The 16,840-nt window shown below is 44.7% G+C and overlaps 1 protein-coding gene across 2 annotated transcripts in view; it reads left to right on the top strand.

The window, feature by feature from the left end:
* LOC112232560 (inhibitor of Bruton tyrosine kinase) overlaps nt 1–16,840 on the top strand; it is a 36,686-nt gene that overhangs the window by 13,700 nt on the left and 6,146 nt on the right. For both annotated transcript variants that reach the window (XM_024399608.2, XM_042313592.1), the window contains 14 exons: nt 204–357; nt 581–1,210; nt 2,288–2,374; nt 2,573–2,655; nt 2,906–2,943; nt 3,182–3,278; nt 3,582–3,683; nt 3,861–3,978; nt 9,834–9,894; nt 10,109–10,230; nt 10,432–10,544; nt 10,668–10,941; nt 11,017–11,271; nt 11,527–11,721. In XM_024399608.2, coding sequence (XP_024255376.2) covers nt 204–357; nt 581–1,210; nt 2,288–2,374; nt 2,573–2,655; nt 2,906–2,943; nt 3,182–3,278; nt 3,582–3,683; nt 3,861–3,978; nt 9,834–9,894; nt 10,109–10,230; nt 10,432–10,544; nt 10,668–10,941; nt 11,017–11,271; nt 11,527–11,721 — 2,329 coding nt within the window. The remainder of the gene's footprint in view (nt 1–203; nt 358–580; nt 1,211–2,287; nt 2,375–2,572; nt 2,656–2,905; nt 2,944–3,181; nt 3,279–3,581; nt 3,684–3,860; nt 3,979–9,833; nt 9,895–10,108; nt 10,231–10,431; nt 10,545–10,667; nt 10,942–11,016; nt 11,272–11,526; nt 11,722–16,840) is intronic.

Raw genomic sequence — 16,840 nt, 5'->3', positions numbered from 1 at the left:
GGAAAAATAGTAAACAAGACTTAGATTCAAAAGTACTCTTTTGCACCCTGGAATGTAAGTAATGTGTACTATTTCTCTGTTCTTCAGGATGTTTATCATCCCAGCATAAATCAGAAGTTGTTTGGATTTGAATCATTGGGAAGTAAGTTAGAATCACTGCGTTTTGTCATTTTACTAAAGCATTTCTCCCTTGTGTGCTTTAGATGGGAGTGTGGAGGTGTGTGGTTACCCAGAGGGTGGAACTGTGTACGAGCGAATCCGCTTGGAAAAGCTCCCCTATGTCCACCGTGCGGTCAGCATCACCATGGACTCCAAGGGACGCAACTTTGGGGTGCTGCAGTCTGACCCTAAAACCAGGTACTGTTCCTCTGTGTGTTGTCGCACCCTTTTAAAACATTTTAACTGTGTCGTCTTTATTAGGCCACACCGTAACAAAAAGTTTTGAAATGGACAATAAGTGTTTGTTGGGAAGTTCAGATAGTACATCCCTTTTTAACTACGTTTTGGAGCATTTCGTGCCTAGTGAACATGACCCTGATTCGTGAACAAAATGTCTGATCTCTGTCCTTCCCCCGCCCAGCCTGTTTGAGATTCCCAGCGTATCTCCCTCCTCCTTCTCCCAACACTTCCGGGGCCTGCTGGAGGAAGCGGACGAGACGGACAGCATCCACGACTTGACCCTGCAGGCTGGAGACCGCACCTTCCCCGCCCACAAGTACCTCCTGTCCATGAGGTCCGAGTTCTTCAGGAAGCAGCTGGTGCCGGACGGGGGGGAGGGTGACGGGGAGGTGAGGAGGAGCGAGGATGCGGTGGGCTGTGACCTGCTGGTGGTGGAGACGGTGAGCCCTGAGATGCTGGAGCACGTCCTGAAGTTCATCTACACCGACTCCTGTGATCTGCTGGTGCAGGGCCACCGGCCTCGAGTCTTCGGTCAGAATCAACAGGGCCCGGAGCAGGAGCAGCTGATCAGCAGCCTGCAGGACCTGGGCTTCCATGAGGGCAACCTTAGGGACCGCTTGGCCCTGGAAGTGTACCGCTCGCTGACCCCATCGGCCCGAGGGGACGGAGACAAGCCCAAAAACAAGGGCACCAAGCCTGGGAAAAAAGGCAAGGGAGGCAAGGCTGGAGCTGGAGAGGGAGGAAGAGTCAACCCGGTCAAGACCTTACAGGGCGTGGCCAAGAAGCTCGGCATGGGGAGTCTGTCGGCACGGTGAATACTGAATTGGTTATGATTGTTGTCCCCCACGATGAAATTGGGTAGTGGACTGTGGGTTGGTCCGTTCGTACGTTTGTCACGCGCGATAATATCTCAGACCGCAGTGGCCCGATTTTTGACAATTTGGGTGAATGATGCATCTAACCATTGAGAGCTGGCATTTACAAAATTATATTGATTGGCCAGATGGTGGCGCTATAACATGTGATTGAAAATGCAAACTTAAAAAGGTCATGCACCTCACCCCGTTTGAGCTCAAGTCCCAACAAGGAACATATTTGCTTCAGGGAAACGTTTTTTTTTTTTTTAATATCTAGAATAGGTTTTTAAGATGGTCATTTAGCTATCTGATTTGGGATTTTAGGACCCCTGTAGGTATATTTTTTTCAAATATTTGATGAAACATTGAATTTGGGCTTCTGCTATTAGCCTTAAACGCATTGAATAACATGTTCATACGTGGCACAACCGAATGTCCAACAATGTATCAAAAGGAAGTATGGTTTGAGGTGTCTGAAGGTTTCATGTGTAACCCTTGGCCCATAAAATCCTATTCATTTAAATTCATTTTTTTTTTACCGGGTTACCTTGAGACGAGTCTTGTGAGAGTCTCAGAATTTTGATGGTGGGGTCCTTTTAGTTTGTAGCTCAAACAGTTTGGATTTGACAGAAGTGTTTGGGTTTAAGACATGAGACTAGTCCTGTGAAGCTTGTGGGTGTTTGTAGAGTAAAACCAAGAACACATTTTGTGTTCAGATAGTTTCTAGCCACAACCGTTTGGACACTGCAGACGCTTCGTGAGAGAACAGATTTTTTTTTTTCCCGGCATGTCTCCTGGTCTGACAAACACCGCTGTAGCTCTGCCACCTTCCATTGCACATGCCGAAGACCAACATCGCTGGATGTGTTGGATTTGAGACACAGCCCATGCAACAACAAAAAAAAGTCTAACTGTTGAATTGATGGAAATGTTGTCTTATGTTAATTGATTTTCACACTGGCATTGACCTGGGGGGGGTTATTAACATGTTATAACCCGTAGTGTATTTTGTTAAATACATTTTATTACAGTTTGGATGGAGTGCAGTATGACAACGGGAAGATCAATGTAGTGCTTAAGATGACGGCCAACAAGCCACGCTATAACCAGAAAAAGTGGTGAGTAAATTGCCGCGTGGCAGATTAACTGAGACAATGTGTTCATAGAAAGGTAATTACTAGAATGGACATTCCTATTCAAGTCAATGTTCTGTGACTCTATTCAGTTGTGTGTGTCGTTGTCAGAAAACCAGGGTAGTAAAACATCAAAGCGGAGATATTGTTTTCCGTCTAAGCTGTATCTCTGTCTCCCCCAAGCTCCTACCTCTGTGATGTCACTCTGAGGTCTGAGGATGGCAAGGAGTTCCCCTGTCACAAGTGTGTGCTGTGTGCCAGACTTGGTGAGCTACTGTGTGTCAACATATTGTTGCGTTTCTTGGAGTTTGAGGGGTGAACTGTGGGTTTAGGTTATTCAAGGTTGTAGACATCTGACACTAGATTGGCCAGTCATTTGTTAAAGCCGTGGGACCAGTTTTCGGTACACAGATTAAAGATTAAATTATTTTTAATTAAGGTGTAAGATGTGTCTGGGGGATGATTTTTGGATATTTCTTAGTGGCAGTTCTATTGTAAACATGTCATGTGTTTCAGAGTATTTCCACAGTATGCTGGGGAACCCCTGGATAGAGGTATGTTATGTTTTGTCTTTGATGTTATTTCATGTTTATCAATCCATATTAGTTTTTACAATTGATAAAATATCTGTTTTAGTTGCTGGCAATTGGAGGTCTTGCTCATTGTACACTAAAGCTTAATTTGAATATTGCCAGAAGTAACCGTTGGCTCTGAAAACGTTTTCTCACATTGTGCTTGAGTAAGTGTGCTGCTACTTGTGATGGTGATGTAGTTGTTGTGTGCCCCCCACAGGCCACTTCTTGTAGTGCCCTAGAGATGCCTACCAGCTCAGAGATACTGCAGGTCATCCTAGAATATGTCTACACTGACGAGTCTCCCACTATCAAAGGTACAGGACACACCAGATCATGCATATACAACCTGTACACACACACACACACACACAGTGAAAAAATGCTTTGGAACTATGGATGGAAATGAGCTCTCTTGCTAACTTGGGTACATACACATTGACTCTGTAATGTTGCTAAATGTGCACTGTCCCTGTCAAATAAGTAAATTAAATAAATATTGAGTTAAAAATAAGTCTACCACGTGGCTACCCCTAATAATATTTACAAACCTCATGTTGACTTTGATCTTTATGCACAAGGTAGTTGTAAGCTAAAAGTCTGTCTCTATCCACTTCCAGAGTCTCTCAATGTGGAGTTTGTCTGCAACGTGTTGGTGGTGGCCGATCAGCTTCTCATCACCCGACTGAAGGAGATGTGTGAGGTGGCCATCACTGAGAACCGTATGTCCTCTCATCTTCCCTCTGTCCTCTTAGCCCTCTCTGCTCTCCTCCCATGCCTCTGTCCCCCTCTTTCTCTCCTGCCTGTCAACATGTCAAACAGCTTTGTCTTGAAAATCACCCATGTGAGAGCACTGTCCTGTTTGTTTTAAAAAATGGCTTCCTCTTCCGTCTCCTCAGTGACGCTGAAGAACGCTGCGGAGCTGCTGCAGTTTTCTGCCATGTACAACGCTGAGCAGCTCAAACTGTCCTGCATCCAGTTCATCGTGCACAACATGGCTGCCCTGCTCGAGTCCAAGTGAGTGTGTGTATAAAGTACATTCGGAAAGTATTCGGACCACACTACTTTTCCCACATTTTATTATGTTACAGCCTTTATTTTTATTATGATGTAAGCAACACTGAAGCATGCACGAGAGCACCAGCTGTTCTGGATGACTGTGATAACGCTCTCGGTAGCAGATTCGATCAAAATCTTTAAACAGGTCAACATTCACACAGCCGCTGGGCCAGGCGGATTACCAGGACTTGTACTGAAAGCATGCGCGGACCAACTGGCAAGTGTCTTCACTGACATTTTCAACCTCTCCCTGACCGAGTCTGTAATGCCTAAATGTTTCAAGCAGACCACCATAGTCCCTGTGCCCAAGGAAGCGAAGGTAACCTGCCTAAATGATTACCGCCCCGTGGCACTCACGTCGGTAGCCATGAAGTGCTTTGAAAGGCTGGTCATGGCTCACAACATCCACTCCAATTTGCTTACCTCCCCAACAGATCCACAGATGGCGCAATTTCAATAGCACTCCACACTGTCCTTTCTCACCTGGACAAAAGGAACACCTATGTGAGAATGCTGTTCATCGACTACAGCTTAGCGTTCAACACCACGAAGCTCATCACTAAGCTAAGGACTCTGGGACTAAACAGCTCCCTCTGCAACTGGATCCTGGACTTCCTGATGTGCCGTCCCCAGGTGGTAATGATGAGACTGCCTATAGGGAGGAGGTCAGAGAACTGGCAGTGTGGTGCCAGGACAACAACCTCTCCCTCAATGTGAGCAAGGCAAAGGAGCTGATTGTGGACTACAGGAATGGCGGGCCAAACAGGCCCCCATTAACATCGACGGGGCTGTAGTGAAGCAGGTCGAGTTTCAAGTTCCTTGGTGTCCACATCACCAATGAACTATCATGGTCCAAACATACCAAGACAGTTGTGAAGAGGGCACAACAACCTTTTACCCCTCGGGAGACTGAAAAGATTTGGCATGGGCCCCCAGATCCTCAAAAGGTTCTACAGCTGCACCATTGAGAGCGTCCTTACCGGTTGTATCACCGACTTGTATGGCAACTGCTCGGCATCTGACCATAAGACGCTACAGAGGGTGGTGTGAACGTCCCAGATCATCACTGGGGCCAAGCTTTCTGCTGTCCAGGACCTATATAATAGGCCCATTAAAATTGTCAGACTTCAGTCACTTAAGTCAGACTGTTGTCTCTGCCACCGCACGGCAAGTGGTTCCAGAGCACCAAGTGTAGGACCAAAAGGCTCCTCGACAGCTTCTACCCCCCCCAAGCCTTTAGGCTGCTGAACAATTCATAAAAATGGCCACCGGACAATTTACATTGACATCCCCCACTTGTACACTGCTGCTACTCGCTGTTTTTTTTAACCTATGAATAGTCACTTCGCCCCCACCTACATATACAGATTACCTCAACTAGCCTGTACCCCCGCACACTGACTCGGTACCGGTGCCCCCTGCATATAGTCTCGTTATTATCATTCTTACTGTGTTTTTATTATTACTTTTTATCTTAGCCTACTGGGAAAATATTTTCTTCTTGAACTGCACTCTTGGTTAAGGGCTTGTAACTAAGCATTTCATGGTAAAATCAACACTTGTTGTATTCGGCGCATGTGGCAAATGGTTTGATTTAGATTTTTAATGCAAATTTTATTACAAATAAAATAACTGAAATCAAATTTGCATAATTATTCAGACCCTTTACTTAGTACTTTGTTGAAGCAACTTTGGCAGTGATTACAGCCTCTTCTTGGGTATGACGCTGCAAGCTTGGCACATCTGTATTTGGAGTTTCCATCTTTCTCTGCAGATCCTCTCAAGCTCTGTCAGGTTGGATGGGGAGCTGTTTTCAAATCAAATAATTTTGTTGGTCACACACACACATGGTTAGTAGATGTTGTTGTGATTGTAGCAATGCTTGTGCTTCTAGTTCCGACAGTGCAGCAATATCTAACAAGTAATCTTAACAATTCCACCACTACCTAATACACACATCTAAGTAAAGGAATGGAATAAGAATATATGGATGAGCAGTGACAGAGCGGCATAGGCAAGATGCAATAAAATACTGTACATATGAGATGAGATGAGTAAATGTAAGATGTGTAAACATCATTATTAATAAAGTGACTAGTGATCCATTTGTTAGTGGCCAATGATTTCAATACCATGTAGGCAGCAACCTCTGTTATAGTGATGGCTGTTCAACAATCTGATGGCCTTGAGAAAGAAGCTAATTTCAGTCTCTCGGTCCCAGCTTTGATGTGCCTGTACTGACCTCACCTTCTGGATGGTAGCTTGGTGAACAGGCAGTGGCTCGGGTGGTTGTTCTTGATGGTCTTTTTGACCTTCCTGTGACATCGGGTGCTGTAGGTGTCCCGGAGGGCAGGTAGTTTGCCCCCGGTGATGTGTTGTGTAAACTGCACCACCCTCTGGAGAGCCCTGCGGTTGAGGGTGGTGCAGTTGCTGCACCAGGTGGTGACACAGCCCGACAGGATGCTCTCAATTGTGCATCTGTAAAAGTTAGTCAGGGTTTTAGGTGCCTAGCCTCCTGAGGTTGAGGCAATGTTGCCCCTTCACCACACTGTCTGTGTGGGTGGACCATTTCAGTTTGTCTGTGATGTGTACGCTGAGGAACTTTAAACATTCCACCTTCTCCACTGCCGTCCCTTCGACGTGGATAGGGGGGTGCTCCCTCTGCTGTTTCCTGAAGTCCACGATCATCTCCTTTGTTTTGTTGACGTTGAGTGAGAGGTTGTTTTCCTAACACCACACTCCGAGTGCCCTCACCTCCCTGTAGGCTGTCTCGTCTTTGTTGGAACTCAAGCCCACTACTGTTGTCTTCAAACTTGATGATTGAGTTGGAGGCATGTGTGGCCACGCGGTCGTGGGTGAACGGGGAGCACAGGAGGGGGATGAGGACGCACTGTTGTGGGGCCCCCCTGTGTAGAGGATCAGCGAAGTGGAGATGTTGTTTCCTACCTTTACCACCTGGGGTCAGGAAGTCCAGGACACTATCACACAGGGTGGGGTTGAGACCCAGAGCCTCAAGCATAATGATGAGTTTGGAGGGTACTATGGTGTTGAATGCTGAGCTGTAGTCAATGAACAGCATTCTTAAATAGGTATGATGCTGCCACCACCATGCTTCACCAAATGGATGGTGCCAGGTTTCCTCCAGATGTGACACTTGGTATTCAGGCCAAAGACTTCAATTTAGGTTTCATCAGACCAAAGGATCTTGTTTCTCATGGCCTGAGTCCTTATTTTTCCTTTTGGCTCCAAGCAGGCTGTCTTGTGCCTTCTTATTGTGGGGTGGCCACTCTGCCATAAAGGTCTGATTGGTGGAGTGCTGCAGAGATAGTTGCCCATCTGGAATGTTCTCCAATCTTCAGAGGAACTCTGGGGCTCTGTCAGAGTGACCATTGGGTTCTTGGTCACCTGCCTCACCAAGGCTTTTCTCCCCTGATTGCTCAGTTTGGCTGGGTGGCCAGCTCTAGGACGAGTCTTCGTGGTTCCAAACTTCTTGCATTTAAGAATGGAGGCCACTGTGTTCTTGGGGACCTTCAATGCTGCATGAATATGTTTGTATCCTTCCCCAGATCTGTTCCTCAATACAATCTTGTCTTGAGCTCTACTGACAATTCCTCTGACCTCATGGCTTGGTTTTTGCTCTGACATGCACTGTCAACTGTGGGACCTTAAATAGACAAATTCTTTGTGGATCTGTGTTAGGAAGTGCAGCTCAGTTTACGAGTTGTTTTGTGGGCAGTGTGCCCATAGCCTGTCTACTCTTGAGAGCCAGGTATGCCTACGGTGTCCTTCCTCAATAGCTATACTCACCGAGTCTGTACATAGTCAAAGCATTCCTTAAGTTTGGGTCAGTCACAGTGGTCAGGTAATCTGCCACTCGGTCAAGTGTCTTTTTTTGTCTCAATTGTTTGGGTCTAATTGCTGTCCAGCTTGCTTAGGGGACTGTTCTCCAGGTTCCTCTCTTTGTAGGTGATGGCCTTGTTTTGGAAGGTTCTGGAATCGCTTCCTTTTAGGTGGTTGTAGAATTTAATGTCTCTCTTCTGGATTTTGATTATTAGTGGGTATCGGCCTAATTCTGCTCTGCGTGCATTTATTTGGTGTTTTACATTGTACACAGAGGTTATTTTTGAATAAGTGATTCAAATATTTTTAGCCAGATCCTAGTTGGCATGTTGCATTTTATGTTCCTTCTCAGAAGTTAACTGTGGCGCTGATGTTTGGGCTGAGGTATGTTTAGGCCTTTCAGGTTATGTCAATATAGGACTCGTTTTACTCTGGATAAAGATACTTTTGTACCTGTTTCCTCCAGCATCTTCAGAAGGTCCTTTGCTTGCACTTTTCACACCAAAGTACGTTCATCTCTAGGAGACGGAACGCGTCTCCTTCCTGAGTGGTATGACAGCTGCGTGGTCCCATGGTGTTTATACTTGTATACTATTGTTTGTACAGATGAATGTGGTACCTTCAGGCGTTTGGAAATTGCTCCCAAGGATGAACCAGACTTGTGGAGGTCTACAATTGTTTTTCTGAGGTCTTGGTTGATATCTTTTGATTTTCCCATGATGTCAAGTAAAGAGGCACTGAGTTTGAAGGTAGCCCTTGAAATACATCCACAGGTACACCTCCAATTGACTCAAATGATGTCAATTAGCCTAATCAGAAGCTTCTAAAGCCATAACATCATTTTCTGAAATTTTCCAAGCTGTTTAAAGTCAGTCAACGTAGTGCATGTAAACTTCTGACCCACTGGAATTGTGATACAGTGAAATAATCTGTCTGTAAACAATTGTTGGAAAAATTACTTGTCATGCACAAAGTAGATGTCCTAACCGACTTGCCAAAACTATAGTTTGTTAACAAGAAATTTGTGGAGTGGTTGAAAAATGAGTTTTAATGACTCCAACCTAAGTGTATGTAAACTTCTGACTTCAACTGTGTGTGTGTTGAAGAGGGTGGGGCTTAAGCTGCATCCCTGTCTCACCCCATGGCTCTGTGGATAGAAATGTTTTTTTTTTGCCAAATTTTAATCCACGCTTGTTGTTTGTGTACATGGATTTCATGTGTATTTTTTTCCACCAACACCACTTTCCATCAATTTCTATAGCATACCCTTATGTCAAATTGAGTCAAGTTTTAATTAACAAAGCATGAGAACACTTTGCTTTTGCTTTTTTAGGGTGTGCTGGGTGAATACTTGGTCTGTCCTATGGTAATTTGTTAAAATGCCAATTTGACATTTGCTCAGTACATTGTTTTCACTGAGGAAATGTACTTGTCTGCTGTTAATGATAATGAAGAGGATTTTTCCCAAGGTTCCATGGTAGTTACTGGGGTCAAATTTGTCTCCACTTTTGTGGATTTGGGGGGGGGGGTCGTCAGCCCTTGCTTCCAAATATTAGGGAAGATGCCATAGCTAAGGATGTTAGATTAAGTATAGCCAATTGGAATTTGTGGTCTTTATGTTTTATCATTTCATTGAGGATACCATCTACACCACAGGTCTTTTTTGGGGTGGAGGGTTTATTTTGTCCTGTAGTTCATTCAATGTAATTGGAGAATCCAGTGGGTTCTGGTAGTCTTTTAATAGTTGATTATAAGATTTGTATTTGATCATGTATATGTTTTTGCTGGTTCTTTGTTATAGGGCCAAAAAGATTGGAGAAGTGGTTTACCCATACATCTCCATTTTGGATAACAGTAAACAAACAAGAGTTTTCTAATTTTCCCAGATGAGGCAAAACTATGGATTCTTCTTCTTCGAGAGTCTCTCTCTCTCTCTCTCTCTCTCTGTTTTATATATCCATATCTCTCTCTAGAGCGCTGGATATCCTGAGTGATGACGTGCTGGTGGAGCTCTCTGCCTCCTACAGGAGGATGGTGAGTCATTTCCCCTTTGTGCCGTGACCGTACCTGCATCATCTGTATAGTGCGATACCTGGCATATGTTCAGTAGGGGAACTCAACAGAGAACGAAAATAGGGTTTGTTATTGGAGGGTTTCTCAGATAGTCCCTCCCTGTTTCACTCGTTTTCTTCCATGTGATTCTTACTAAACATGACTGTTGGTTCTGATTAACTGACCTTCCTGTCAGATTCCGGCCATGCAGAAGCGACTGATCACGCCTTACCCAGACGCCCCGGACCTCACTGTGTATGAGGACATGGACTCTTCATTCAGCGCTAAAGCTGACGCTGAACTAGACTACTCCTGCAGGTACTATACCATCTATCAAACTTCTATACAACACTGGTTGCATCTCATTCCAGAAGTTGCTTGTTCACTCCCTGGCATGAATGAGATGGGACTGAATTGGTGCTGAAAGTAGGTTGCAATGTTTTGGACTAAATTGCATCCAGCCAGTAACCTCCCTAACACTTGAACCGTGGCCGAATTTGTTTCTCTTCCTCCTCTCAGGGAGACTCTGTTGAAGAAGGCCAAGTTGAAGGCCAAAAGAAAACCTAGGCGACGCTCCGACAGCTCAGGGGGTTACACCCTTTCTGACATCATCCAGAGCCCACCTGCTGCAGGTAGAACACACACACACACACACACACACACACACACACACACTCTTTATCACGGCACACAATAATTATTTCCTTTAGTTGGAGTTGGGCTGATATGGATTATGATACACCGTCTCTTCTCAGTCCTCTCTCCCAGCCTGGTCAAGTCAGGAAAGACCAACTCTGTGGAGTCTCTGCAGGAGCTGATGACATCTGACTCTGAGGGCAGCTACAAGGATGTGCGCAGCCCCCGAAACCTCCAGAGTCCCGTGTTCCACGACAGGCCCGAGGAAGGGAGGGCTGAAGGAGGTCCCAGGTTGAAGACGCCCCCCAGCACCCCCACCACCGCGCGGAACGGCCTCCCCGCCGAACCCCCAAAGAGTTCTGTTACAGAGCACATCCCCAAGGTCACAGCCAGGTGAGCCAGGTCACTGTGGACCAGGTCAGGGTTCAGGGGTGGAACTGTATGTGACCTTGTGTCTTCTTTCTCCAGTCCTGCTCTGTCACATCCTGTCTTGGATATCAGGGCCATCATGGATATGGAAGCCAGCTCAAAGACTCGAAGTCTCAGAGCCACTCCCAAAAGTCCTGTCAGTGTTGGCAGCAGTAGCAAGCAGTCCCCTCTCCCAGCCAAGCTTTCCCAGAAGCAGAGGAAGATGATCGCCATGGCAACCAAGGAGGGCAGTGCGGAGTGTGCCCTATCCAAATCGCCACCAGTCATTCCTCCCTCAAAGAATGTGAAAGCATGGTAAGCCCCCCTCCATAAGGAATGCTCCTGATATCAGAGCCAGCACAGAAGGTGGTGGGTTGGTGAGACAATCCCTACCTAATAGAGTAGGTCCTCTCCCAGTCTCATTTGTGTTGAATGTTGTTTCATGTACAAATACAGAAACTGCGTATTCCCTCAGCTGTTAGTGAAAGTAGTGCTTTTTAATGCGCTGAAGTAGTACTTTTGATTCATCAAATGTTGTTGAATATGGTTCCACCTCCCTTCTCTCCTCAGGGCCACTCCGGTCCAGACACCCCCTTCGTCTCGAGCTTTCCGGGACCTCCTGGTGGAGGAGGAGAGCCTGGTCAGGAACGGGAGGCCAGGGTCCCCGGGAAAGCCAGTTGCTCAGGGGCCTCTGGTTTCTGCTGCCAGGAGGGTCAACTTCAAATGTACTGCTAAGCTCCCCAGCGAGCCAGAGAGACCCGCTGGGTAAGACTGCACACAGACACGCACACATACGCAGTCGGTCATATTTTATGTTAGTTGTCACCAACGCACATACAGAAGTGTGTGTGTGTGTGTGTGTATATATTACACACACACACACCCACTATAGAGGAGTACACTAGCATGCATGGCCAAGGGATGAATGCCCTTACGGCCAATGAATCAATGAACTATCACTCTACCCTAAAGTACCAGTGTTGTCCACTAGATGTCTCTAGTGTGTTGCCATGCTCACGCAGATTCCTGTTTCTATTAAAGACAGGAATCTGACACGCACTAACAGCTCTACTAGCATCAATGTCAGTTGGTTACCTTGGTGATGCACAACTTCGTTGTAGTAAGAAGATAGTGAAGCTTGTATCTATGGTTATTGTGCCCTAATTAGGCCTATGTTATAGCTAATGGTTTAACCATACAGGATTTAATTCAGTCTGTGTGAGGTATCTCTTTAGAACAAACATAGTCACTAAGAAAGTGGCAAGTGAATGGCAGAGTTTCTGTGGTTATTCCCAGTTATTCCAAAGGGAAGCAGACGAAAGAAAGAATAAGGATTTGGAGGATTATGTTAAGCTTCCCGGCTAGTCTGGGAAACCAGTCCTGAGAGTCTGTGGTTTGCTTGAGCAGGTGCATCGGAAATGTTCAAATGTCATTGGAAATGTTCAAATGTCATTGGAAGGTAAGAAGCTCCTGCACACTGGGCGTGCAATGTATCACCTTTATTGATGTCTAAAAGCTCTGACGAGATTGCAACAACAATAAGCATAGCCTTCTCTACACACACTCTCGTGAAACTCCTGCCAACATGGGTTAGATGGCACACAAAAAACCGCTGAACCGGTCATTGTTTTAGCGAGAGGAAAATATCGCCCGAACTCCCTTCGCTAAGCACTCCTCTGAATTTTGGGCAACCAATCGCAGCACTCCAATGGATAGCAACTGTCGTTGAGTCTGACACCTCAGACAAGCTCATGAACACATGAAAGCCAGTGGGGAAAAAACTGAGATTTATATAAAAAAATATGTTTTGAATGGCTAAATAATTTAACAGTATACCAGGGGTACTTGCCACTGTGTTTCCTGAAATGCAGAGGCTCTTGGAATATTTTGCTAATATGAAATTATACTTTGTTAGTATAGCTTCCGTCCCTCTCCTCGCTCGAACCAGGGACCCTCTGCACACATCAACAGTCACCCTCGAAGCATCGTTACCCATCACTCCACAAAAGCCGCGGCGCTTGCAGAGCAAGGGGAACCACTACTTCAGGGTCTCAGAGCGAGTGATGTCGCCGATCGAAACGCTATTAGCGCGCACCACCGCTAACTAGCTAGCCATTTCACATCGGTTACACTCACCCCCCTTTTGACCTCCTCCTTTTCCGCAGCAACCAGTGATCCGGGTCAACAACATCAATGTAACAGTGTAACTTTAGTCCGTCCCCTCGCTCGAACCAGGGACCCTCTGCACACATCAACAGTCACCCTCGAAGCATCGTTACCCATCACTCCACAAAAGCCGCGGCCCTTGCAGAGCAAGGGGAACCACTACTTCAAGGTCTCAGAGCGCGTGATGTCACCGATCGAACCGCTATTAGCGTGCACCACCGCTAACTAGCTAGCCATTTCACATCGGTTACATTAGCTCAACTGGTTAGCTACGGGCTCTTTCATTGAGCACCAAACTTTGCTAACGCTGCCTAGCTTGTTAACTACTTAACTTTCTCATAATTAGCTTGCTAAATTGGCTATATTAGGAATATAATTTATCTGCTGTCGACATCGGCAAAATATTTGAGCACTTATTAGTAGGGATGCACGATATATCGGTGAACATATTGGAATCGGACGATATTAGCTAAAAATGCCAACATTGGTATCGGCACGATGTCTAGTTTAACGCCCCAATGTGCAAAACTGATGTGAAAGCTGACGTGCATACCTACATGATGTAATGACGCCACGTAAAAAGGTTGCGCTATACGTGCAACACAGCATTCCTAAACTAGCCCACAATGTCTGCTGTGTGGATTGAGCAGTCAAAGTTGTTGAGCAGTCATTTGAAAAAGTAACAAACTTTCAACGAGGCAACTCAAAAGGTGAAATCCATTAAAGCCAAGATAATGAAATTCATTGCCCCTGACAATCAACCGTTCTGTCGTGGGTGATGTTGGCTTTCGCCGACTGGTCGAGCGCCGGTACACACTACCAAGTGCACTATTTTTCAGATGTTGCCATACCGGAGTTACACAGTAATAGCGTCACGACATAATACTATGGAATGCCATTTGGGTCTTTGCGTGTTTAAAAAGATACAGTAGCACTGTCAAAGATGTACAAAAAAGTCTGCAAACGCTTCCCAAGAATGTTGTGCTTAAAATACCGCGTTGATAATAAAGCATAATTTGTTCGACCGCAACTTCTGGGGTATCTAACTTTAGCTTGGTACCTAGCTAGCACGAAAACAAGGAACAGTAGAACCTGAAGTCACTTTCATTATTCTTTGCAATGAGTTAGGAATCCTTGTAAGTATTAGCTAGGTAGCCACTTGTTGTTCACCTATTGAAATTGAACTTCAGTTCATGAAAATAAATATCTAGTCAGCAACTTAGCTTTGGGCAACAGTGTTAACGTTTTCAGCCGCCAGCTAGCTTCATCTGGCTAGTGAGGCTTGGCCGCACCAGGTTGTGTTGTGAAGCTAGCCACAATAAGGATTAGGCACAATAGTAGAATTTTCAGTTTGCCTTCAAAATAAAAGTATATTTGACAGTACTGCAAATGGTAATCGCAAAGTCCACTATTGTGGCTAGCTTCACATCCTTATTGTGGCTAGCTTCACATAGATGGATCCGACCATCATTAATCAAATAAGAACTGTCTTATAAATTAGGGTTATTTTGGATGACACCTAGCTTTATAGTTTGCTAGCTAACTATAGCGACTGAAACAGATTGTTCTTCAACAAAAATATAGCAAAATGACATTGTTTGCATTCATGCACTAGCTAGCTTTTAATTTTTTTATGACCAGCACTGTAGGTGCGCGAGATGACTTTACCAGCATTGTAGCATACGTATCGTTGAATTGTTGTGACAAATGAAATAAGAGTGACAGTGTAATCAATGTGTAATAACTACTTAAAAAATGTATGAATCCGTTAAATTATTGTGATGTGCAGTCTTATTCAGGTCCTGATTGGTCAATAAGCTTATATGACACGTTAAGTAGTATATTTCTTGACACCCAAAGACCCAAACGGCGTTCCATAGAAATCCTGGTTGCGAATGAAACGACTGAACAAGCAAGTAAGTGAAATAAATAGGTTTTTGATTGTTTTATTGGTAATGGGGACACACAAATGCCAACCAAATAACTTTTTGATCAGTAATGTGTGTAACCATTATTTAACTAGGCATGTCTGTTAAGAACAAATTCTTATTTACAATGATGGCCAAACCCGGACGACGCTGGGCCAATTGTGCGCCGCCCTATGGGACTCCCAATCTCGGCCGGATATGATACAGCCTGGATTCGAACCAGGGACTGTAGTGATGCCTCTTGCACTAAGATGCAGTGCCTTAGACCACTGTGTCTATCTGTGTTAACTATTTAACTGTATTAGAATGCTTAAAACACCGCAAAAATTTTAATTATTGGGTATTTTGGCAGGGAAAATATCGGCCAAAAATGTAATATCGGTGCATCACTACATATTATCCCCCAAAGTGGTTAGTACCTTTGACTGCATGCACAGAGACATTCAGTGGCTAGCCATACTACAAACACAATTTTACCAGTTTCCCGTACTGCTGGGCGATATGGCCAAAAATATCATATTACGGTATTTGAAAATAATTGGTATGATATGACTGTATTTGACCATCTTTTTTTATTTTTATAATACAAGTTCTACATTTGCTATATTACTGCTAGACTGTCAAATCTACGTGATTTCAATGGGTCTTCCTCCTTTCTGATTTGTTTTATACTGTTAAATTCAACCAAAAATAATTTCACTTTCATCAATGTCAACATTTCCTGCACTCATTTCAGATCGTTTCCACACCTGTAGGCATTATTTTTAACCAAATGTTGCAAATGAAATTTGACTTGTGATTTGGAGCAAAACACTTGGGTGAACTGTTGGCATCATTGAAATATGATTATTCTAGTTCTATAGTTAGAATATAGTGGTGGGCACTTTGAGTACAGTGTTTGACACGACGACAATTTAAAAATGCTAAGGAGGCGTTATTGTGACAGGGTAGGAACCAAAATTGTTAAGGGTTACCTAGGGGACGCAATAATCTTTGGCTACATTGAATGTTTTCTCTTAGCTACTTCATGTAGTTAACATATTCACGCTTTGTGTATTCCTCTCTGATTTAGAAGATACTGTTACAAACATTCTGATTTAGGTTCACACTGTCACTGGTATGTGTGTAAAAACTCAGCAAAAAAGAAACGTCCTGTCTTACAAAGATAATTCAGTAAAAATCCAAATAACTTCACAGATTTTAATGGTAAAGGGTTTAAACACTGTTTCCCATGCATGTTCAATGAACCATAATCAATTAATGAACATGCACCTGTGGAACGGTCATTAAGACACTAACAGCTTACAGATGGTAGGCAATTAAGGTCACAGTTAATTGAAAAATTAGGACACCTAAGATGCCTTTCTACAGACTCTGAAGAACACCAAAAGAAAAATGCCCAGGGTCCCTGCTCATCTGCGTAAACCCGCCTTAGGCATGCTGCAAGGAGGCATGAGGATTGTAGAGGTGGCCAGGGTAACAAATTGCGATGTCTTTACTGTGAGACGCCTAAGACAGCGCTACAGGGAGACAGGACGGACAGCTGATTGTCCTTGCAGTGGCAGACCATGTGTAACAGCACCTGCACAGGATCGGTACATCCAAACATCACACCTGCAGGACAGGTACAGGATGGCAACAACAACTACCCGAGTTACACCAGGAACGCACAATCCCTCCATCAGTGCCCAGACTTTCCGCAATAGGCTGAGAGAGCCTGGACTGAGGGCTTGTAGGTCTGTTGTAAGGCAGGTCCTCACCAGACATCACCGGCAAGAACGTCGCCTATG

This window comes from Oncorhynchus tshawytscha, linkage group LG03, assembly GCF_018296145.1.
Source record: "Oncorhynchus tshawytscha isolate Ot180627B linkage group LG03, Otsh_v2.0, whole genome shotgun sequence".
Lineage (NCBI taxonomy): Eukaryota > Metazoa > Chordata > Actinopteri > Salmoniformes > Salmonidae > Oncorhynchus > Oncorhynchus tshawytscha.
The sequence above is the reverse complement of the archived record's forward strand: the minus strand, read 5'-3'. Positions and strand labels throughout refer to the sequence as shown.